Below are 25173 nucleotides of genomic sequence, written 5' to 3' on the forward strand. Positions count from 1 at the left end.
AGACACAGCACCATGAACTGTGCTTTTATTCAGAACAGAATTGTTCACATTTCACCATGCAAGATGTCCACCTACTTCATAGGCTGTATTGTAACCTAACTGAGCAGTTGTCAATTTTACCTATCCTCTCAACTCTCTGCCTTCCTGTGCTGTAAAGTCAAGAATTTTCTGAGAAATGCATTTATAAATGTAGTGGAGTTCTGAACCTGTCAGATAGAGAAGATTAAATTAGTGTTGGGATGCAGGAACAGAGAAATATGAAGAACCATTCTCAGCCCCCATCTGGAGCAGTGTCTGCGGTGTGAACACCAGCAGCAATTAGCTGCTTGAATTCCCAGAATCATTTGCGCTGACTGTTTAGCAGAAAGTTGGTATACATTGTGCCAATTTATTTATTTAATTTTCTATACCGTTCTCCCAGGGTATTTTTCCCTGTCTGTCCCAGTGGGCTCACAGTCTACTGTGCCTGAGGCAATGGGAGAATTAAGTGACTTGCCCAGGGTCACAAGGACTAGCTTGGGTTTGAACCCACAATCTCAGGGTGCTGAGGCTGTAGTTTTAACCAGTGCACCACATTCTTCCCTTCCGAATGTTACAAGTGTAAGAGTCCATAGTAGTACTGCCCAATTCAGGGAAGACTTTTTTGATTTAATGTGGCCTATTCAATTGAATTTTCGATTCATTATTCCCACCCAATCGGCTGGGTTTTTTTTTTTTGGGGGGGGGGGGGGGTTTCTTCAAATGTTCTGGCAAGTTTATTTTATAGCCCCGCCAGAGCTTCCCTCTGCTCTGTCATCAGTGATGTCACTGATGATGCGGCAGAGGGAAAGGACAGGCCACAAGAAGCCTGTTCAGAGCATTACCTCTTCAAGCCCAGCCACTGCTGCTGCTTTAGGAGGCTGGGAGGTATGTCAGGGGGAGGGGGGTTGATCATTCAATAGGTGAGTCTAATTTTTCTGGACAATGAATCAGTTCACTGAAGTGATTCAGTGACTTAATTTGAAGCGGGCCGCACTAGTCCTTAGCGGTCTTTCCTTGATGTAGGAAACCTGGCATCAGATGCAGTGCAGGCGTGGCTCCTCTGAGCAGTGCAGTCACTTCCCTACTTAAAGGCAAGTTCCTTAGGTGAGCTTCTGCTCCCAGATTGGCCATCAGGGCCTCATGCTTTTGAGACATCCTCCTCAGTGTTAGCAGCTGGCTTGTAAATGACTCCTTGATTGTCATCTTTCTTCATGCTGTAATAAATAAAATAAGTTTGTCAGACAAGGTGTTTTTTTTCTGGTATTTGCCCACAGCTGCCTATTTTACTAGGGCAAGCACAGAAGCCAAGGAGATTCCCTCTCCTCATCCCATCCCCTGTACATTCTCTCTGTTCAACCACTGCTGAAAGAAGAAATACCGTATTTTTGCTCCATAAAATGCACTTTTTCCACCCCCCAAAAAGGGGATGTAAATAAGGGTGTGTCTTAAGGAGCGAATGTAAAAAAAATCCAAAACAAAACTGTACCTCTTTTTTGGCATCGCGGCGGTCCAGCGCGCTTTCCGCGCTCCTGCCTCGGTTCCCCTGTTCTCTACCGGCAGTGGCACAGCGGTGCACGAGGCAGGCACGCACTTTTTGCGTGCCTGCTTGGTCCCTCCCTGCACTCCAAATGGCTGCCTGTCAGTTCTCGTGGGATGAGAACTGAGAGGCAACCATTTGGAGTGCAGAATGGGAGCAAGCAGTCACGCAAGAAACGTGCGCTTGCCTCATGCACCGCTGTGCCGCTGATGCTGCTGGAAGAGAAAAGGGAAATCGAGGCAGGGGCGCGGAAAGCGTGCTGGACTGTCGGAATGCCAAAAAAAGGTACCGGGGGTGGGTGCCTGCCTGTGGGCTAGCGGGGTTACTGGGGCTGGCTTGGGGTTGGCTGATTGCCTTGGTGCAGGCTGCCACTAGACATGCCTACCATTAGGCCTGTACCCTGTACCCTGTCCCAGCCTACTACTAGACCACCAGAGGGGGACAGGGTACAGGGCACACCATTTGGTTCAGAATTATTTTTCTTGGTTTTTCCTCCTCTACAGGTAGGTGCGTCTTTTGGTCAGGTACATCTTATGGAGCAAAAACTACAGTAGTTACATTGAAAGCTTCTGCTGATATATAAAATAAACACACACAGGCTCAGCATCATGGGCATTATCTGCTACATCTTTAGTTTAGTTATTCAGTTTTCTGTACTGTTTTCCCAGGGGAGCTCAGCATGGTTTACATTAAATTATTTAAGTACTCAAGTATTTTCCCAATCTGTCCCAAGTACATTAGTATAAACTTTTTTATTCACCAACATGAAAGATATACACAGAACAGAGAGAACACAATTATTTTCTCAGTACAATGCCACAATACTAGAAATCCCAGATATCAGCGAGAGTCCAGGCCTGTACTCTGATAGCCTGGAGCCCTCCAAATCCATACTAGACACAACCCCCCAACCGCTCCATCCCAACACCCCCAACCCCCAAAACCCCTCCCTCAACCCACTGGCAAGACAGACTGCAAGCCCACCAGGACAATAGAGGGATTAAGTGACTTGTCCAGGGTTACAAGGAGCAGTGTGGGTTTGAACTTGCTACTTCAGGGAGCTGAGACTGTAATTTTAACCACTGTGCCACACACTCCCCTTGTGTGACATTTTAGAAAGGATGTCTCTAAGTCAGGCCATCACAAATGGACATGCAGTTCAAATGCTGTTAAGTATATTTTTTTAACTGTTTCATGGTAGTCCTATTAAGTTTTTGTTGATTTTGAGTTTACCTCATTCATTGTATTTATGCTTATATTTGGTCATTTTATTAATGTTAGGCTGTTAACAAAATTGTAAGTTTTATGTTAAACATTACTTGCTGTACACCACCTTGCGTGAATCTCTTCATAAAAGTGATTAATAAAGCTCAATAAATAAAATTAATAAAAAAATTGATGTATTTTAGAATAGGATAGAGTCTGTTAGAAAAGGGTCAAAGAAGAGCGACCAAGATGGTAAAGGAGATGGAACTCCTCTCGTATGAGGAAAGACTAAAACAGTTAGGGCTCTTCATCTTGGAAAAGAGATGGCTGAGGGGAGATATGATTGAAGTCTACAAAATCCTGAGTGGAGTAGAATGGGTACAAGTGGATTGATTTTTTTTTCACTCCGCCAAAAATTACAAAGACTAGGGGGACACTGGATGAAGTTTAGAAATACTTTTAAAACCAATAGGAGGAAATTTTTTTTCACTCAGAGAATAGTTAAGCTCTGGAACACGTTGCCAGAGGATGTGGTAAGAGTGGATAGTGTACATGGTTTTAAGAAAGGTTTGGACAAGTTCCTGGAGGAAAAGTCCATAGTCTGTTATTGAGAAAGACATGGGGGAAGCCCCTGCTTGCCCTGGATCGGTAGCATGGAATATTGCTACGCCTTGGGTTTTGGCCAGGTACTAGTGACCTGGATTGGCCACTATGAGAACGGGCTACTGGGCTTGATGGACCATTGGTCTGATCTAGTAAGGCTATTCTTATGTTCTTACATACGAGATGGACATCCATGTACTGGAAATGTCCATATAAATATCCATTTTACAAACGGAAATGTCCAAATTATGAACAGGAAACAAGGGATATGGATGCCTGTATGGCAGGATAAGAACATCTACTGTATTTCTCGGACCATAAGATGCACTTTTTCCACCCCCAAAACTGGGTCCGGTGCGTCCAAAAAAATGGTATCTTATTTAGGGCCCCTTTTTTTAAGCTGTGTGAGAGGTTTTTAGCGTGAGCCAGTGTACTAAATGCTTCAATGTTCATAGAATTCCTATGAACATGGCCCGTGCTAAAAACCTCTACCACAGCCTCATAAAGTGGGGGGAGGGGTATTTATATTTATTAACCGTCTTATAAAATGGTTAAGACTCAGGGGACCCAAAGTTCAAATCTCACTTCTGCTGTTTGCCCTCCAGGGATAGAAAAATAGCTGTTGTATCTGAATGTACACCACTTTGCAGGTATCATCTATTCAGGTACAGTAGCAAGGTTTTAAAAAATTTGTTATGTTAAATATTTGAATTACACAATCTAAACAATTATCAGTGGATTCCATTAACACACAATACTTCAGTGACATACAAAGCATTATAAAAATGTATAAAACAAAATCAGAATCGGTACAAAAGAACTTCTGCTTAACTTAAAATAATATTAAAAATTCTGCACTGGCCTAATCTATCTACAAAACTAACCCAGAACTCAAAGAGCAATTCTGCAGGTGCCCAATGTTATATCAAGGATCTATAATAAGATTGGATGTCATCATGTGTCTGGATAAAATGGAAAATCTTTAATTCCCTCTTAAAATAGTCAAGATTTCAAATTTCTCTTACACTAGATGTAGCGAATTCCACAACTACGGGGTAGCTGTGGTTTATTCTGCCACTGGCACGCTTTATTACCTTAGGTAAATCACCTCCCCTTACTAAGCCGTGGAGCAGTTAATGCTCTGGGCCACGGTAGAAATCTCTACTGTGGCTTAGTAAAAAGGAGTTTTATCATCTATTATCTTGGATATCCAGACTGTAAGCTCTTTGGGGCAGCAACATATTATACCTTTATTCCTACCAGCACTGTGGAGGTCTAGTAGCACGCTAAAATAATAAGCAAAATTAAGTACCTCACCATGCAGAGTACCTATGCAGAGATCTTGTCAGCATATATAGTTAGATGCAAGGGTTCACCCAGGCTTTACAAAGAAAAATGCCATTTATCTGGGTCAGCAGTCTGTTTGAAATATACTCACCCTCCCTTTGGTTATGGAGTGTGATTAGGCTTTTTGAGCTTGTGTGACTGTCAGGATCTGTTTTGCTTTGACTGCAGCTGCTCTTGGTCATCCCCTGCCTCCCCGAAGATGCTTTCCTAGATGACCACTTAGTCTGTCTAGTGCAGGGGTCCACAACCCCCAGTCCGTGACCTACTAGTGGTCCGTGGCCGTCTGACAGCCGGGCTGTGAGAGAACTACCGGCAACGGGCATTTCTTCCCCTCGTCTTGCCATCTCCCTCTCTTCCCCTCAACTTCATGGGTGCGCTTCAGAGTTTTCTGTTTCTGAGTGTCTGGACACGGCAACATTCTCACAAGTCCCACACGACTGCTCCAAAGCTTCTCCTCTGATGCACTTCCTGTTTCCAGAGGAGAAGCTTTGGGGCAGTCATGCAGGGCTTGTGAAAATGTTGCCAAGTCCGGACACTTATAAATAGAAAACTCTGAAGAGCACCCGTGAAAGTGAGGGGAAGAGATTCAGTGGTGCAGAAGGGACATGGAGGGAGAGGGGGAAGGGTAACAGACGCTGAAAGGGAGAGGAGAGCAGACGCTGAAAGGGAGAGGAGAGCAGACTCTGAAGAGAAGTGGAGAGGGAGGAGCAGATGCTAGAAGGAAGTTGGAAGGAGAGAAAGGGGAGCAGACGCTGGCTGGAAGGGGGGAGAGAGAGGGGAGCAGACACTAGATGGGAGAGGATAGAGAGGGGAGCAGACTGGAAGGAAGTGGAGAGGAGAGAGCGAACACATACTGGATGGAAGGAGAGGATAAAGAAAGAGCACATGCTGGATTGGAGGAAGAGGATAGATTTAGTGAGATTCTAGAAGGGGTGAGGGAGGTGGCAAGCTGTAGGTAGACACAATGAAAGGGAAATTGAGAACTGGAAAGTAAATAGAAAGCAAAGAGGTAGAAAGCAAATTGAGAAGGAAGAGAAGAAAAGGGAGAGGAGAGAGATACTGGAGCATTGGGGGAGGAGGAGGAGCCAGATACCAGATCTGAAGGGAGGAATGGAGTAGAGAGATGCTAAAAACCACTTGGGGAGGGAGTGAGAGATGGAAGGGAAGAAGACAGAGATGTCAGACCATGGGGGGAGCGGAGGAAAGAAGATAGATGCCAGACCAATTAGGGGATGGGAGTTGGAGGGAGAGACAGTTTCTGGTAGAGGCATAGAAATAAAGCAGATACTATATGGAAGAGGCAGAGAGAAGGCAGACAGTGAATGGAAAGAAGAGAATGACAAGATGATGAGGAAAGCAGAAACAACAAAGGTAGAAATTTCTGTTTCTTTTTTTTGCTAGAAATGTAATGTATATTGTATATAAAACTGCCCTACGAACCCGCCCTTAATCCCCGCCCCCCAAGTCCCTGGAAAAATTTGCTTCTATAAAAGCGGTCCTTGGTGTCAAAAAGGTTGGGGATCACTGGTCCAGTAGATAAGCCAGCCCTGGTCTATGCTAAAGGAGTAGCAAGCACAGCCTGCATCGACCAGGATAAAATCTGAACAGAGCTCTGAAATCTGTGGTCTTCCTCCTCTTTGCTGATCACTAACTGATAAAGTAAGTTGCTTACCCTGTTTCTACTCACATTTAGCTTGCCCCTTGTACTGTGTAGGGACAGTGTAAGCATGTGAATTATAGTGTTCATTATTGTGTACAAAACAGCTACTTGTAAATCATACTGTATTTACACTACAGCTGACATTCCTCAGAAATGTGAATGGCCGCAAAGAAACAATGATGGGTTTGCATAGGACTTAGCACCAGCACAAACTGGGTGCAATCCTGAAAGATGCACATACAAAATCTTCCATTTGACCAAACAGGGCAAGCTTAACCGTTAGGGAAGACTAAGCTGATGCCTATGGCCTTTATGCCAGAAGCTGATGCAAATTTCCAAACAGCTCATTTATCTAGACCAGGGGTGCCCAATAGGTCGATCGCGGTCGACCGGTAGCTCGCCAAGGCAAAGTGAGTCGATCATCCAGGACTCACTTTGCCTTGGCGATCTATCGGGCCGATCAATCTTCCTCTCCCCAACGTCAATTCTGCCGTCAGAGAGGAAGTTCGGGCCAGCCAATCGCTGCCTGGCTGGGCGGAACTTCCTCTCCGACGGCAGAATTGACATCAGGGAGAGGAAGATTGATCGATGGCAGAATTGACATCAGGGAGAGGAAGATTGATCGACGGCAGAATTGACATCAGGGAGAGGAAGATTGATTGGCCCGAAGCAGAGAGAGCTTGGGGTGGCGTCGGCTTTGGGGCCTGTTATCCATTGGTGGTGTTTCGGTCCTGTTCCCCGATGGCAGCAGCAGTGGCTTGGGGAAGGGCAGGGAGAAAGAAAGAAACGGGGCAGGCAGGGAAACAGAAGGAAAGAAGAGAAACAGAAAAAAAGAAAGGGGGCATGAAGAGAGAAAGAAAGAAAGATCAGGGAGAGAGGAAGAAAAAGTTGGGGGAGGGAATGAGGTGTGGAGGAAAGGAAGCATACAGGCTGAAAGAAAGATTGGATGCACAGTCAGAAGAAGAAAGTGCAACCAGAGACTCATGAAATCACCAGACAAGGTAGGAAAAATTATTTTATTTTAAATTTAGTGATCAAAATGTGTCTGAATTTATATCTGCTGTCTATATTTTACAATATGGTCCCCTTTTACTAAACCGCAATAGTGTTTTTTAGTGCAGGGAGCCTATGAGCGTCGAGAGCAGAGCTGGGCATTCAGCGCAGCTCCCTGCGCTAAAAAATGCTATTGTGGTTTAGTAAAAAGGGAGGGGGTGGGTATTTGTCTATTTTTGTATGGTTGTTACTGAGGTGACAGTGCATAGAGTCATCTGCTTTGCCCTCTTTGAAAAAACCCCGGAATAGGAATGATAATTAACAATTCTATGCGTACAGTGTGCATTGTGTTTTTTTTAAATTTTATTGTTGGTAGATCATTTTGACTTGGTCATTTTAAAAGTAGCTCACGAGTCAAAAAAGTGTGGGCACCCCTGATCTAGACAAATGACTTTTGGAAATTGCCCACATTTCATATATCTGTATGCACATAAACAAAACAAAGTTTAATAATTTTGCATGTTTACAGGATGTTTGCCAGGTGAAATGAGTTTAATTCTTCTCAGCAGCTTGGAGAAGGGTGAACTAGAGGCCTGTAAGCTATTTGAGAAGGGCATAAGGATGAAAGTATAAGCAATGCAGCCAAATTTTCCTCTTCCTCCTATTCAATTAGGTACAGTACATTATCAGAACACATCTTTGCTTATCCTATGCATATCCTTTTAAATAAAAATTCCCAAAACATACCTCTTCCTCTTACGAAGCATCCAGCAAGTTACTCCTGTAATGATACAAACCCCAAGAACACTGGCTACTACAACAGAAAGGACAACACCTAGTCGGGGGGAAAAACAACACACAAGTAGTTAATCTCTCAGTTAATCTCTCAGTTAATCTCTTCAAATTCATTCCTCTGGTGTGAGGTGCAAAAGCAGTTCAGCACTTTCTAGCCAGCATATTCATCCAGGATTGTTAAAATGCCAAGTGGCAACCAGATAATATTGTTAAGTTACATAACAGCACTTTTTGGGGAGATAAGGGTGTCTAAACAGGTAGAATAAAGCTTGTGACGCTGTTCAGCTCCTGAGTGCAGTGAGAGGCCTTGTTGTAAAGAGTTGAACAGCATCGCAGGCTGTAGCCTGACTAGCTCAAGAAGACATTGAAAGCTTGAGTTTGCTAGTAGCTAAACATGGACACTTTGGTGTAGTCATCTACCAATGGAGTTCCAAAGTTTCTGTTATTTTCCACAATAAAATACAGATTTTGAAGGTTCCTTTAATAAAATACTGCTAGATTTTTGGTTCATAGTCAGTCGCGCGCAAGACACCAGCGTGCCGACAATGGAAGGCAGACAAGTCAGCGCAAGACACCAGCGTGCCGTGGGAAAACTTAGTTTTAAAGAGCTCCGAAGCAGGGTGTGAGTGGGAAACCCCCCCCCCCCACACACACACACACACACTTTACTGCATAGTGTTCGCGCTGCTGTTGGGGGGGTTGGAACCCTCCATTATAGAGAAAACGGAACTTTTTCTGATTTTTTTGGGAAAAGTTCAGTTTTCTCTGTAATGTAGGGGTTTGCACCCCCCACACCCTCACAATGGCAGCGCGAACAGTATGCAGTAAAGTGGGGGGGGGGGTCCCCCACACACCCCCGTCAGAGCTCTTTAAAACTAAGTTTTCCCGCAGCGCACTTGTGTCTTGTGCCAAATTGTCAGCGCTCAATTGTCGGCGCACTGGTGTCTGGCGCGCGATTGTCTCATCACCAGATTTTTTCCATAAACTATTTTTTTTAGCATTATTTGATGACAGGAGAATGTTTCCTTATTCTTTTGTGGTTGTAACACTATTACTGTAACACTGACCCCACTTGTTCTAATAAGCATATTGGAGACTCTATAGGGTTATTTCTGTACTGATTTATTATTCTTTTTCAATAAAACAGGCTTGACATAAAAGGCCCAGATTCTATAAACGGTGCCTTAAGTTAGGCCCCGGTAGGTGTCCTACCAGTGCCTAACTTAAGTGGAAAACACTGTTTAAAAACAAAAGCATTTTAAAACAAAAAAAATGTAGGCACCCACCAGCACCTGCATCTTGGCTAAGGAGGCACTTTATGACACTTGACGCCACTGTAGGTGTGGCTAATGCTAAAGCGCCATTTTCAACTTGAGATTCAGCCTGATGCCCTTGATCCTGTGTTCCTCACGCTTACCCAGCCTGACTATTTCACACAGTACAAAAATATTTGTTCTGCATATATAGGTTATTGCCACGGTTGAAGGGTGATAATTCCCAGCATACTCTCTAATACAAGAAAGAATCCTTGCTTAAACTATCTTTTGGTTTTTCTTTCCTAATTGGGCCTCTTATCTTTTTTGAAAGTGGCATCAGGCATCATAAAGCGCCTCTATAGCCATGATTCACGTGAAAAGTAGGTGCCAGAAATGTAGGCCTTGAAAACCCCTGGCCCACATTTCCAGCTATTACCTTTCACGAGGCCGTGATTCAATAAACGGCACCGTCATCGTCGACCGCCAATCACATAAAGGTGCCGTTTATAGAATTCTGGCCAAAATGTCTTTATATCAATGTATCATTGCTGAGTGAGAAAATATAAAGATTAAAGCTATAATACCAATAAATTTGCTCTAGTAAACAAAAATAGCAAATTTTAATAAAAATGGAGTTTTATGTAATTGGAGGCTTTGAGGGAGCCCTGAATGGGCTTAAAATTTTAAAAAATAATAATAATGTTCTGATCAAGCACAATCAAATTCATGGGAAAAACTTCAATTCGCACAGTTTTTTTTCTTCCAATTTTAGGTTTTTCTGGACAACCCTAATTGTGGGGCGAATTAAGTTTACTTCCTCTAATGCCAAACCTTTACTAAAGCAGAAAGCCTGTCCACTTTTGAGACAATAGAGATTTCTACACGTGTATGTAACATACACTCAACATCTACACTTTGAACCACTGCACTAAACTACAGCACCCATTCCTGCAGGTAAAAGAGGCACATTTTAAACAGGCGGCCCTAGTAAGTTTGGAATTGGATAAACACTCCAAAACAGACTGCCAGTAGTGCTTGTTCGCTAAAGGTGCTCAATGAAGAGCATTTTATAAGGGAACACCAGTTAAAACACTGTCCCTCTCTTATACGAACGCATAGCGTGGGTTTTAGCATTTGCTGCAGCGGTAACTCCACCGCTGCGCACAGAAATTCTATGAGCATCGGAGCAGTTACTGCTGCTGCCGGTGCTAAAACCCACACTATGCATTCATAAAAGAGGGGGTGTTTAACCTGCCTGTGTTGCGTCTTCTTAAAATATGAACTTTTAAGTGGCAGGTGCCTTAGAGCTAGTGTAAGTATCCATGCCAATATTGTCAAATGCATGCATAAACTATCTACTATATTAAAATGCTAAGCGCGCATGCGCACTCCTACCTGCATGTTCCATGATCTGTATGTCCGTGGTCGGCAGGAGTGCGCATGCGCTAGCTGTGACAGTGGCCGGCAGAGAATCTGTAAAGCGCGGCCCTACCTACTCTTCAGCTTCTCCAGGCAGCGGCAGACCTCTTCACAGTAAACAGGACCCGATTACTGAAGCCGTACACTTGCTGCTCACCCATGCCTCTAAACTCCCACGCAGCTGACCATGGAATCGCGCACGGGAGCCCTGCCCCGACCGGCTCCTCCAGGCCAACGACACGCATGGGCCTAAGTTGGCCAGCCAAAGCAAAGGCTCCGACGCTGCAAAAACGGCCGATCCCGAAAGTAGCCCTGCATGCCGCTCCACTTCCGATAGCCCCGAGCACCTCCCATGGCGACCGATGTACAAAACCGGCCCCGGAGGAAATAGAAACCTGGCGTGCTGAGGCTGAACAGGTTGAATGGGGCAAGAAGGAGTGTGCCTATACCTTTGGGAATGCTGCTGCACAGGGAAATGGAGTTGGAGGACATGATGCTGCTGCACAGGGAAGGGGGGGGAAGACAAAGGGGGCCAGGGAGCAAACATGCTTTGCTTTGGGGGAGGGGTGTGTTGGGGGGCCATGGAGCAATCTTGGATTGCTTTGGGGAGGATAAAGAAGGGGGGCATAGAGAAAGACAAAGAAAGGCAGGCAAGCAAGGGGACACAGAGAGATAGAAAGACAGCGGACAGGGAGAGAGGCAGAAAGAAAGACAGACAAACAGGGGCCTAGAGGGAGAGAGACAGACAGAAAGAAAGACAAACAGTGGGAGGAAGAGAGATAGAAATAAAGAAAAACAGACAGCGGGAAGGAGAGACAGAAATAAAAAAAGAAAGAGACGGGTAGGGAGAAGCACAGACAGAAAGAAAGGCAGACATACATATATTCTAGCACCCGTTAATGTAACGGGCTTAAACACTAGTAATACTATAATTCATCTATGCATGTACTACTTGCATGTTCTGCCCAAATATGCCATCATGTCAGGGTTTGCGTTTTTCCCACTAGTCACAATAAGAAGTTATTTACACATGGATGTGGCCATGGCAGGATTAATTTGTCGAGGGCCCCTAGGCACACAAGTACACTGGGCCCCCCTGCCCCGCCCCACCCCACCCCACCCCATCATGCGCCCAGATGGAAACAGGAAGCTGCGTCAGAGGGAAGCTCTGGGCAAGTAGCACCGCTTGCACAATTACAGTTCCTGTTGTCTTTCTTACCCGTGTTGCTTGCTTATCTTACTTTCCGTCGAGGGGGGGGGGGCGCGTTGCCGATCGATCCTAGAGGGGCCCATCACCGTTTGGAAAAAACAATGTTGATGCCCTCCTTCATCGGGCCCCCCTGACCATTTCGGGCCCTAGGCACGTGCCTACTTGGCCTATTGGTTAAGCCTGCCCTGGATGTGGCCAAACACATATGTAAATGATTAAAGATACCCCAAAATGTGTGTGTCCTTTACCACTTAAAAAGAGTGTGCCCCATATCAATTACCCTTATTGGGCCACATTCTATAAAGTTGCATGCCCAAATTTTCAACTAACACAAACTTGGATATACAAGTTATAGAACAGTGCCTAACTTAATTGTTAAATTAGGTGCCATTTGGCCTTAAGTACCAGTAATAGATCTTAAATAGCATTAGTTGGTGCTGTATTTAGGCACTAGTCTATAAGCCTAAGGCTTAAATGCTATAAAGCACAACTACAAAGGGGGTAGGCACATGGATGGACCAGGGGCATATCTTGCACATGACCATTTACCCCCCCAATCTTGAAATGGTGTAAGTCAGGGGTGTCAAAGTCCCTCCTCGAGGGCCACAATCCAGTTGGGTTTTCAGGATTTCCCCAATGAATATGCATGAGATCTATTTGCATGCACTGCTTTCATTGTACGCCAATAGATCTTATGCATATTCATTGGGGAAATCCTGAAAAGCCGACTGGATTGCGGCCCTTGAGGAGGGACTTTGACACCCCTGGTGTAAGTGCTCACATCTAAAGTTAGGTGCACACATGCCGACTTATGCTTTACTCTAAAATGATAATTCACATCCAATTCCCAATGTAGACTTGGGGCTTGATTCTATAAACAGTGTCTTAACTTCTAGGTGAGGTTGTCAATCAACCGCTAGGTGCCATTTATAGACTTACACCTCTCAGCACACCTAAGCATTCTTAGGCACACTCCATTTAGGCCAGGGTATTCTTGGCATAAATGAGTGTGTCTAAGGTAGGTGCCATTCAATCCATGCCCAAACTCTGCCTGAAATCCGCCCCTAATCATACCTACTTGCTGGTACATCAAAGTGGTAGGCACCTACCAACAAATTAATTTTTAAAATCATTTTTCATTGGGTTTTAATGGTGTTTCCAATACATGCCAATTAAAAAACAAAAGTTAGGCACCTAGATTGATCAGAAAACTGAGGAAGTTTGACTTCTGGTACCCCCTTTGTTGTTCCAAGGAATCTGAAGATGTTGCTTCTTTAATCTTGAGGTGAGGTGCTTTGTTCTATCCCCAAGGACTTGCCCAAATATAGTTACAGTGATGATGAACCAATCAACAGGGAGAAGAAATAAAGACATCTGAAAAAAGTCTTTCCTGCTCAATATCTTACTGGGCAGAACAATGGATAAAAAGCATGCCTTTTCTTTGCAAGATGACCCTGCTATAGCCAACAAGAAAAATGTGAAAAGATCAGAGTGTGCTTATATACTTCCAGCCAAAGAGAAAGAGGAAGATTCGCTGATCACAGCTCTTATAGCAGCATGCAGAGGTCAAGTGAATAGATTAAGAAGAAATCAAAGCTACAGCCAGGGAGATGCACTAGAAGATCTCCCTATTTAAAGGACAGAGCAAGAACCTTCAACTCACTGAAATAATTTCTTCCCAGCATTGAAATAGGAAGGCAGTGTTGGATGCATTTGTAACATAACAGGCCAACAGAATGAATTATTTCAGATTTAAAACATTCGAGACTACTAACAGCCTGGAGTGATAAGCCAACGGAGAGGCCTAGAACGGTCCTTTTAATTTCAGAATGAAGCAAGAAGACGTGAATTGTTCAATGCCAAAAGCCTTACAGAGTACAGTAAAAAGGGCATTTCAATTTCTTAGAAAGGAAAATTGCAGTCATGTGAACAGGGGACTCCTGACATCATCACTATCATGGCTACTTGTTTCTATGATGGCAGGAATAATAGTGCAGGCTACAAACCATGACATACAAGTTGCGCAATACAGCGAACAGGTCATGCAGCTGTTTTACTTCAAAGCTGACATCCATCAAGGAAAGTACCTTGATGGATTAAGCACGTACATAAAAAAGGATAACCCTTACCTTTGACAGAATACTTAGACGAGCAATCATGGTAAGGATATGACATCACTGCCATGTGATCATTGTGGAATGCAAACTGTTCTGACTTTTTTGTTTCAACAAAAAGAATGTCTGGATGAAATGTGTAATGAATTTCTGCATTTTTGTACCTGTAATTATCATGAGATGCTGAAATGCCCTATGTCATCAATTCAATCCATGCAGTTCCGATATGTTGCTAGTTTTTAAAAAAATTTATTCTCAACTACAATAAAATAATCAATGGAAGACCACTATGCACACAGTCTATTAACTATAAGATCTTTAAAAATAGTTTTCAGCTAATTGGTTTTCTACTTTATATGAAATGAAGACACTGAACACTTCTGCCAAAGGGTAGTTTAACAGGGCGAAAGGTTTTCTACTGGGAGAAAATGACATGTTCTAGCTCTTATCACCTCTACTAAGAGGGAATGTCAAAAGTTAATATTGTACTACAGAGAAAGCTTTACAAAGTCAGATTTTGAATGTCCAGAAATCCAGTTTTAATTTGAAAATGTTAGGGCAGTGTCAGTGGAAGATCAGGAGATTCAAATTTGTGGGCCAAAAATGACTGAGGATGTGATAGAGGAAAATGGAACTGGACCAGGAAACTCTGTGGCTTCCAGCTATGTGATCACCACAGAAGAGACAGGATCAATAATCAGCACGACGTTTATTTCCAGTTGGGGGAACTAATATTAGATTATTAAATTATTAAAATTAAACAGGAAGATGCTCCTGCCACATCGATAAGAGGCAAAGTCTGGTTTTCATCATCCCATGTACATTTGTGCAACTAATAGAAAGAAAAGAAGCAATTTTGGAATAGTTTGTGAAAATGGGCCAATGAAAAATTTCGTTTCTATTTTGAAAGAAATTTTGAAGAAAGAAACAGTCACCACAATCCCAGGATATTCAATTGATAGAAAAAAGGGCAACATGACAAACAGACGAGGGGCCACTGAAAAGTTCTTAGCCCAACCAACAAAGTTGGGGCAGTCTCCATCGAGGGCTATTCAGAAAAATATGGAACAAAAAAAATTGGGGAACCCCTGGACTAAGTGTATAGCCCTAGATGGATAAGCAAAGATATTTAAGAATGTCTGTCTTATGTTTGAACAAAACATGCAGCACACGTTAAAAGTTATTTTTGCATTTATTTATAAATATATGTGTTACAAAAAATATACATTATACAGCTCTTGCCTCCATAATCTCTGAGAGCATAGAACAGGATACTACATAGGTGATTATTCAGCTCATAAGAGAAAAGCTAGTCATCTTGGATTTGTCTGTTGTAGTGTTTGCTGTATTTTAGAACTGGAGCCCACATGAATCATTTCACGACTGAGCACGTTAGTAGGCATGCAGATGTGTAAGTGAGAGAAGCTAGGTTGCACAAACTTACACCGAATGCCTAGTGTCCTCAGAGCAGGCTGCAATGTTGTTAGCTTCTGTACCATGCCCCTAGGCAGTGTCTCTCAAACTGTGTGCCTGGCACAGTGGTGTGCCCCAAAGAGATTCCGGGTGTGCCATGAGAGATTCCAGAATTTTACTTTATTTTAAAAAAATTCCCTTCATAAGTATACATTAGAATAGATGACGTGTACGTTGCATCCGCAAGAGTCTGTTAATGTTATGAGCTTCTGTATGCGTATGGACACAACCGCCCGACAAGCATCATTCTTTGATTTGATTGGACTAACGACAAATAATTTTTTTAAAAAAAAATTTATGCAGTAGTAAGCCTAACGAGCAAAAAAGCAATCAAGGTTTTGTTATCATTTGGATTTTCGGCTCTGACAGAAATTAAATAAAAAAAAGAGAATGACTGCAGATGGTGGATGATGAAATGTGTTTGTCGACTATCGAGCTGCATTTTTTAGTTAATTTGCACTCAAAAACAAGCACATCCATCACATTGATTAGCAATTCTCTTCTATCTACTTAAATTTCACCGTTGTTACAATTACCCATACATAGTTTTAAAAACTTTAAATAAATAACTCTCAAATGTACTCCCCCTTTTACAAAACCGCAAAAGTAGTTTAACGCTGGCTAGTGCGCTGAATGCTCTGCTCCGACACTCATACAGTTCCTATGAGCATCAGGAGCAGCACAGAGCATTCAATGTGCCAGCGAGCACTAAAAACTGTTTCCACAGTTTTGTGTAAAAAAAAAAAAGGGGGGGTAGTATTTGTTTGTTGGTTTTGCACTTTTATAATTTCAATTATAATGTGCCGCGAAAAAACATTTGCTCTGTGTAGTGTGCCCGAGCTAAAAAAGTTTGAGAGACACTGCCACTAGGATACCTGAATTCACTGCAAGATTATTTTATAAAAAGCTTTTCCATAGTTAAGAGAAATTAATGCAAATCATGCATCAAGGTGAAGCAGCCTTAGTATTTTTTTTCTAATGCTGATAACATTTAAAATTTGTAGTCAGGGCTGCATTTCAAAATTACTGACCAAACGTTGCTGAAACGTGTGTTCAGCACAGCCAAAGCAAGCAAGATTTAAAATAAGTCTATGGTACTTCTAGATTTTCTTCCAGACACCACATATCTGCATGAGAACAATCCAGGAGCCTGGGCTCAGAAAAAAGGAGGGAACAGATTTCTTAGAGATAGGAGTAGAGGTAGGTTATAGGGATAGGAGTAGAGGTAGGTTATAGAAATAGTCAGGGACCGCTGCTCAGGCAATAGGCCTGATGGGCCGCCACGGGAGCGGACCGCTGGGCGAGATGGACCTCTGGTCTGCCTCAGAGGAGGCAACTTCTTATGTTCTTAATAATTTTTTCAAACTCTTTACTTATTCCAGGAAAGGACGTGATTGCTTTCCTATTCAGGTTAGATTTTCTCCTAAAAGCATACATTAAATTACCCATACTAAATTTTACTCATAGAGAAGCTCCTTATTTCTTTACCATATAAGTCTTCTTGCTGGTGTCAAACTCTGTGCAAGTTTTCAGAGTTTGTTACAATTCTTAATGACTAATTTTGCAATTTTAGGACCTCTTTTGCAAAGCCACAGTAGCAATTCCCAGCACGGCAAATGCAGCACAGTCCTTATGGGCTGAATGCTTGCGTTTGCCGTGCCAATACTCACCACCACCACTTTGTAAAAGGGACCTTAGTGTGTGATTGGGAGAGTAGGGTTCAAATACAACCATGGGTTGCAAACTTAATTTTGGAGTGTGGACAAATTGCTTTTAAGCATAGAACCCTTCTCATTCATCATACTGGTACAGGGAAGTCACATTTGTGTCATAGAAGGGTAAGTTTATAAAGAGAGCCCTCCCGCCTTGTCTAACCATAATCACAAAATTAGGAAACACTAATTAAAAATTACATTTTTCTTTCCTATGTTAGCAATATATTCATGACTGAGGTAGTTTAATCTCTCAACTGTTCCATCTGTTTAAATTTAACATGAAATAAGAATATCATATTGCAGTTTCCCAAGGCTATTAAAAAGGCCCACTGTTGGGTTTATTTATTTTGTTTGCTTAAAACATATATCACTATTCAAATACTCTTCCTGCTAGGGATGTTCTTGAAGGTCTAATAGCTTATTCTGCGAGGAAATATAAATAAGATTAGGGGAACGGGTAGCAGCAGTGTATAGAGGTAGAAGTTAGAGGATGACACAGGGACAAATTTTTTCCTATGTACATGGGAACTCATTTTCCCATCCCATCCCAGCAAGTTCTTTTCCTGCCCCATTCCTGAAAACTCTGTCCTCATCTGCACAAGCCTCAAACGCTTTAAAATCATAAGTAGCAACATTCTAGAGCTCAGATTGTGATGTCATAATGCCTCATTCCACCAATGCCTAAGCTCTGTCCTCATCTGCACAAGCCTCAAACACTTTAAAATCCTAAGTAGCAACAAGCTAGAGCTCAGATTGTGATGTCATGCCGCCTCATTCCACCAATGCCTAAGCTCTGTCCTCATCTGCACAAGCCTCAAACGCTTTAAAATCCTAAGTAGCAACAAGCTAGAGCTCAGATTGTGATGTCATAATGCCTCATTCCACCAATGCCTAAGCTCTGTCCTCATCTGCACAAGCCTCAAACGCTTTAAAATCCTAAGTAGCAACAAGCTAGAGCTCAGATTGTGATGTCATAATGCCTCATTCCACCAATGCCTAAGCTCTGTCCTCATCTGCACAAGCCTCAAACACTTTAAAATCCTAAGTAGCAACATTCTAGAGCTCAGATTGTGATGTCATAATGCCTCATTCCACCAATGCCTAAGCTCTGTCCTCATCTGCACAAGCCTCGAACACTTTAAAATCATAAGTGTTTGAGGCTTGTGTCGTTAAGGCACAGCTTACAGAAATGGGGCAGGGACAGCGACAAAACTCGTGGAGACGGAATGAGAAAATTGAGTTCCTGCGGGGACGGGGAAAAATTTTGTCCCCTTGTCATTCTCTAGAAGAAGTGTCTTAAGTGCTCTTTGAGTATACTGTATCGTACAAGTTACATGCTTGGAAATTGAGCAAGATCTGCAGATCATGAGGTTTGCATTCCAATCTGAGTATTTTTGCACTTATTACTGATTTTGAATTGGCAATCCACAATTTGCATTTTTCATAGGTGTACATAAGAATATAGAGTTGCCATACTGGGTCAGATTGAAGGTCCATCAAGCCCATTATCCTGTTCCCAACAGTGGTCATCCCAGGTCACAAGTGCTTGGCCAGATCCCAAGGAGTAAAACAGATTTTATGCTGCTCATCCTAGGAATAAGCAATGGCTTTCCCAAGTCCATCTTAATAATGGCTTATGGGATTTTTTTAAGGAAATTATCCAAACCTTTTTAAAATCCTGCTAAGCTAACTGCCTTCATCACATTTTGTGGTAACAAATTTCAGAGTTCAATTACACGTTGAGTGAAGAAATATATTCTTTGGTTTTAAATCTACTAAATAGTTTCATCACATGCTTCCTAGTCCTCGTATTTTTGGAAAACAAACAAGTGATTCAAATCTACCCTTTCCAACCCACTCAATACCTTAGACATCTATGATATCTCCCCTGAGCCATCTCTTCTCCAGGCTGAAGAGTCCTAGCCACTTCAGCCTTTCGTCATAGAGAAGTCATCCCATCCCTTTTATTATTTTTGTCACCCTTTGCTGTACCTTTTTGAATTCTGCTATAACTTTTTTTTTTTTTTTTCAGAATTGCACACGGTATTTTAAGTGCAGAGTGACACAAGGGCATTATAGCATTCTCATCTTTGTTTTCCATTCCTTTCCTGATAATTCCTAACTTTCGATTTGCTTTCCTAGCTGCTGCCGCAGACTACGGAACAAGGTTTTGCACCTGCTAAGGAGATGGGTTTCTACGGTGACTCTCACACTGCTGACAAACACCTTCCCAGTCATGTTCTGTGACCTCCTGGGGTTTACTTTACTGTGGTGCCTAGTCTTTTCTCTTTTTTTTTTTTAGGCTGCTTGCTGAAGGCTTCAACATATCCTCAATGATGACACCTAGATCCTTTTCCTGGGCAGTGACATAGAAGCCAGCATCACATAGCTATACAGTACTCCCCCGAAATTCGCGGGGGTTCCGTTCCAGGAACCCCCGCGAATCTTGAAAAACCCCCGCCTACGGTTTTTCATGGGGGAGATTGGAGAGAGCAGCCGGAGCGCTGTATGCTCCGACCGCTTCTTCCTGCACTAAAGTCGGGCCTCACCAATCGGGAGCTGCTTTGACACACTTTTGACACTCAGCTCCCGATTGGTGAGGGCCAACTTTAGTGCAGGAAGAGGCGGTCGAAGGCTGTCGAAGGCGGTCGAAGCGCCGGCGAGTGATTTCCTTCACTCGCCGGCGCTCCAGCTGCTCTCTCCTGCCTCTCCAGCTGTCCTCTTCTGGTTGGCGGTCGCAGTCGGAAAATACCGCGAATGACTGGGACCACGAACCACCAACATCGAATGACTGGGGGGAACACTGCAGTTCAGGCTCCTCTTTGCCACATGCATCACTTTGCACTTGCTCACGTTAAATGTCGTCTGCCATTTTGATGCTCAGACTCCCCGTCTCACAAGGTCCTCTTGCAAGTTTTAACAGTCCTCTTGTGATTTAACAACTGTGTCATCAGCAAATTTACCCTCCCCCCCCCCTTATATAAAACTGTAGTGCAGTTTTTAAGCACTGTCCGCGGTGGTAACAGGAATTCTATGAGCGTCAGAGCTGTTACCGCTGCAGCCGGTGCTAAAAAACCAAGCTACAGTTTTGTAAAAGGGGCGGGAAGCAGTGACTAGCAGGGAATTTGCTGTAGCAAGTTTCCACTAACCCACCTCAGGAAGGTGAACATTTCCCCCAAGTCATCAGCTGGGTCGTTAATCTGGCGCCAATGTATTTCATTTTTGGATCAAATGATCTAACTAAACCTGATCGACCCTCCACAGATCCCGACGCATACTACATCTATTAACCATGTATTCTCCCGGGAAATGCCCAGGCCAGCTTTCAAATACTGGGAAGTATGGCTAAACAAAATGCAGAGTGCCATGCTCTTCCAAACCAATAAACGGGCAACAATTCAAATCAGTTTGGGCTAGACCTTCCTGAAGGCTTCTACCCTTTTACCATGCACTAGCACACGTTAATGCAAAGTCCCCCCTGATATTCGAAGCTATTTCACCAGCCAGGAACAGCTCCAAGCCAGTTAAATAGCATATCGGCACCTAACAGCAGATATTCAGTGAGAGATTTTGTCTCTCTCACCCGGAGAGGGGAGAGTGTGGCGCAGTGGTTAAAGCTACAGCCTCAGCTCCCTGAGGTTGTGGGTTCAAACCCACGCTGCTCCTTATGACCCTGTGTAAGTCACTTAATTCCCCATTGCCCCCAGACATTGGTGGGATGAGGCATTATGACATCACAATCTCAGCTCTGGAATGTTGCTGGTCTCTGGGTTTCTTCCAGATACTTGGGACCTGGGTTGGCCACTGTTGGATACAGGATGCTGGGCTTGATGGACCTTCGGTCTGTCCCAGTGTGGCAAGTCTTATATTAAGTGGCACTATGTAGACATGATTCACATCAATGGTAGGCACCAGAAATATAGGCCATGAAAACCCTGGTCTACGTTTCTGGTGCCTACCTTTGCCGGAGGCTCGATTCTCTAAATGGCACCCTCACATAATGGACACGTGATTGGCGGTTGGTGATCGGCAGTTGCTGACAACAGCGCCGTTTAGAGAATCTGGGCCTAAGCACTTAACCGTTTAGAGCTGAATGTCGGCATAACCTGTTAAGTTGCCACGGCTAAAAACACAACTGGTTGAGTGCCAGCACCCGGCACGAACTGAATACCGGTCCCATAAGTTCCCCCATGTCCCATTTTTGCAACAGAACCTATTCATAATTTGCATTAAAGGCATTAGCACATGCCAACGTGTTAGTGCACGTCAGGAAATTCAGCCCTGTGTGTTTGGCTCCCTCGGGTCTCTTTTGTTTGGTCCAGGTTTAAAATACAGACATGCTGTTCCCACAGTTCTCGATAACCTTGCTTAGAAATGTAGGCTTGGAGCCCAGGTTGCCCCCTTTAGTAACAGGAATAAAATACGACTACCCGTCTTCCAGCGTTTCAGTCTTTTGCTTCTAGCTTCACGTTTCATGCAAAAAGCAATGCAGAGCAATTTCTGCCAATACTTAGAGGGACTGAACTAATACCCAGCTCTGGGATTCTGGCTAGTCTCAAAGTAACATGCTTTGATCAGAATGATACTTTCATTCCACTGTATGCAAGCATACCAAGCAAAAATCTTGATAGGAAGCAAAGCATACTGCCAAAGACAGGCACATAATATTTCAGACGCAACGGCTTAGGACGCAAAAAAATTAGATGGCTAATTTTCACACACGCAACACTGGATCGTCTGATCCACTGTTGAGTGGTTATTTTACTCTATGTGTCAAACTCGAACTCAAATTCCTGAAAGATCTCTTCTGATCCTCTGTAATGTCCTCTTAGCCGACCCCCTGCAATGTAAAGTTCAAGGGTTTATTCACCAAATAGTAATGGATGCCAGTAAAAAGATGGTTGGCGACAAAACCTTTTCATTTGATTAGAGATATAGTTCATTTAGATTACAGGATTTTTTCAAAGCAATGAACCAATCCACTTCTTAAACTCAGAAATGCTTGATTGTCCAAATGCTTACAAGGCAAGATTGAGTCTAACCTAAACTGCCAATTTTCAGTTATCAAAATTCACACCTAATTAAAGGCGAATCAAACTTTTCCTTGACACAGAGTCTAAATTGGAATCCCAATGCAGCTCCTTGCGACTCTGGGTGAATCACTTAATCCTCCAATGTCCCAGGTACAAAATAAATATCTGTATAAAATATATAAACCGCTTTGATTGTAACCACAGTATATCACGTCCCATCCCTTAATAACAGCCCAGTCACTCACCAAACACTAGCACCACTTTCGCAGTTCTCCTCATCAGAAGTATTCAAGGTTATTTATTTCAGTGGATCTCAAACCTGTTCTGGGGAGGGCCACCAGCTGGTCAGGTTTTCAGGATATCCATAATAAATATGCATGCTACCAACCCCACTCCTCATTCAAAATAATATCTTTAAAAAAAAAACATATGATGTGCTTAGACCCATAACCAAAATGCCACAGGGTAGGCAAGGATTGCCACGGGACCATCATATCAATGTCCCAACCGCCTATACCTTGTCACACTCTCACAATCTTTTTATCACCATCTCCTGTGGCATTTTGGTTATGGGTCTGAGCACATCATATATTTTTTTTTAAATATATTTTTTCAAGATATTATTTTGAATGAGGAGTGGACTTGTGTTGTTTTTTGTGGTGGAAAGTTTCTACACACAAGTAGTGATTTTCTAGTATACTCCTAGTGTGCATGATATAATAAATATCCATGAGATAGATTTGCATATGATGGAAGAAACAGGCCTGCAGATCTCTCTCCTGAAAAACTAACTGATTTATGAACCACTGAAACTCCACCCTCCTTACAACTCTCTCTTTACTTGCCTTTTCTGGAATCGACTTATTTCTTGTGTATTCAGTTTTCTTTAGGTTTTGCATATTAGGAGTCAAAGTGTGTTTAAAGTTATTAGGATATCCCTAATGAATATGCATACAAGGGATTTGCAAATGCATGCAGACCCCTCGTATAAATATTCAGTAAGGATAGTCTGAAAACCAGATTGGTTTGTGGATCACAGTTTCACACCTCTACTATGACAGAGCTTACTAGTAGAGAAAGATTGGAACCTTTGTTTGCTCTGATCCGTTTTATTGGGACCAACGAAAACAGACCAGCTCATGGACTACAAGATCTGTTTGCCGGTAGGGTTACCAGAAGTCTTTATTTACCCGGAGAAGTCCTCTTATTAGAGGACTGTCTGGGTGTTCAGATGGATTTTGCAAACCCAGCACTTTGTCCGGGTTTTGCACAGTTCCGGCTCTGCTAGAGCTCGTGGCTGCATCTGGAGGGCCTCCGAGCTTGCGAGGATGTGACGCAATGACATCATACGTATGACACATGACATCATACTAATAGTAGTAGTAGTAGTGGAGTAGAATGGGTACAAGTGGATCGATTTTTCACTTTGTCAAAAATTACAAAGACCAAGGGACACTCGAAGTTACAGGGCAATAGGAGGGAATATATTTTTTTCACTCAGAGAATAGTTAAGCTCTGGAACGCATTGCCAGAGGTTGTGGTAAGAGAGGATAGTATAGCTGGTTATAAGAAAGGTTTAGACAAATTCCTGGAGGAAAAGTCCATAGTCTGTTATTGGGAAAGACATGGGGAAGCCACTGCTTGCCCTTGATCGGTAGCATGGAATATTTCTACTCCTTGAGATATGGCCAGGTACTAGGGACCTGGATTGGCCACTGTGATAACAGGCTACTAATCTAATCTAATCTAAACCTTTGGTTTGTATACCGCATCATCTCTACATTCGTAAAGCTCGACACGGTTAATAAGAGTTAGGGTAGAAAGGAACTCCAGTGGAGGGAAGAGGCAAAATGAAGAGAAAATTTTAGAGGACTAGAATAACCAGAGAGGGAGGAGGAGTTACATTTTTGAGAATAACCAGGTTTTCAGATGTTTACGGAAGAGTTGGAGGGAGCTCAGATTCCTAAGAGGGGAGGTAACTACTGGGCTTGATGGACCATTGGTCTGACCCAGTAAGGCTATTCTTATGTTCTTATGTCATCATGTCACATATGCACATGCTCGGAGGCCTTCCAGATGTGGCCCCAAGCTCCAGGAAGAAATGGAGATGAGTTTTTTTTTGGGGGGGGCTGGGGCAGAATGGGGAAGGGTCACATTTTATCTCTTTTTCTATCAAAAATATGGTAACCCAATTTGCTGGTCCTGTAAAACTTGTGATCACTAATAAAAAAAAATCCAGCTTGTTTGTGGATGAGAAGAGTCATGTTTCCAGATCTAGTTTTCATGTACTTTCAGGACTCAGGCTACCTGCTCATCTTACCTTCCCGAAAGGAAACAGAAACACGCCTTTCATCAAACTCTTGCACATGTCGGTAGTTATCTGTCATTTCCAGAGGAGCCGAGTCATTCTCTTGAGAGCAATAGAGCGCCGTCTGCAATGCCAGGAGCTACCAATGGAACAAAACTGCATTTTCAGTATCATAATACACATCTGGGTATGTAGTAGAGGCTGACCAAATTTCAATTTAGGTTTTGAATCCAGCACCACAACTGCTCTGAAATTTGGGTCCAGGTTCTGGATGAAAATAACTGAAAATGCTCAGGTATAACCCAAAACATGGCCACACTCCCACCGCTACCATTGCTACAAGACTGCACCCACCCACCCACCCCCGAGCCAGCCTTCCACCCTCCAGAGAAAGCCCAGCCTGCTCTCCCCTCCCCACTTTTTAAAGGCCCTGGCGGCCTTGGTGACTTCTTTGGAGCAGGAGCACCCCATGTTGCTCCTATC

The 25173-nt window shown here is 43.2% G+C and overlaps 1 protein-coding gene across 1 annotated transcript in view; it reads right to left on the reverse strand.

Annotated features, from left to right (window-relative positions):
* Positions 1-356: 356 nt before the first annotated feature.
* The window catches only part of CA12 (carbonic anhydrase 12), an 85597-nt gene continuing 60780 nt past the window's right edge, over positions 357-25173 (reverse strand). Inside the window, exons 8-10 of the mRNA XM_033921048.1 lie at positions 24703-24829; positions 8115-8202; positions 357-1235 (exon numbers count right to left, since the gene is read on the reverse strand). Coding sequence (XP_033776939.1) covers positions 1160-1235; positions 8115-8202; positions 24703-24829 — 291 coding nt within the window. The 3' untranslated portion in view covers positions 357-1159. The remainder of the gene's footprint in view (positions 1236-8114; positions 8203-24702; positions 24830-25173) is intronic.

Source organism: Geotrypetes seraphini, chromosome 14 (assembly GCF_902459505.1).
Source record: "Geotrypetes seraphini chromosome 14, aGeoSer1.1, whole genome shotgun sequence".
Classification (NCBI taxonomy): domain Eukaryota; kingdom Metazoa; phylum Chordata; class Amphibia; order Gymnophiona; family Dermophiidae; genus Geotrypetes; species Geotrypetes seraphini.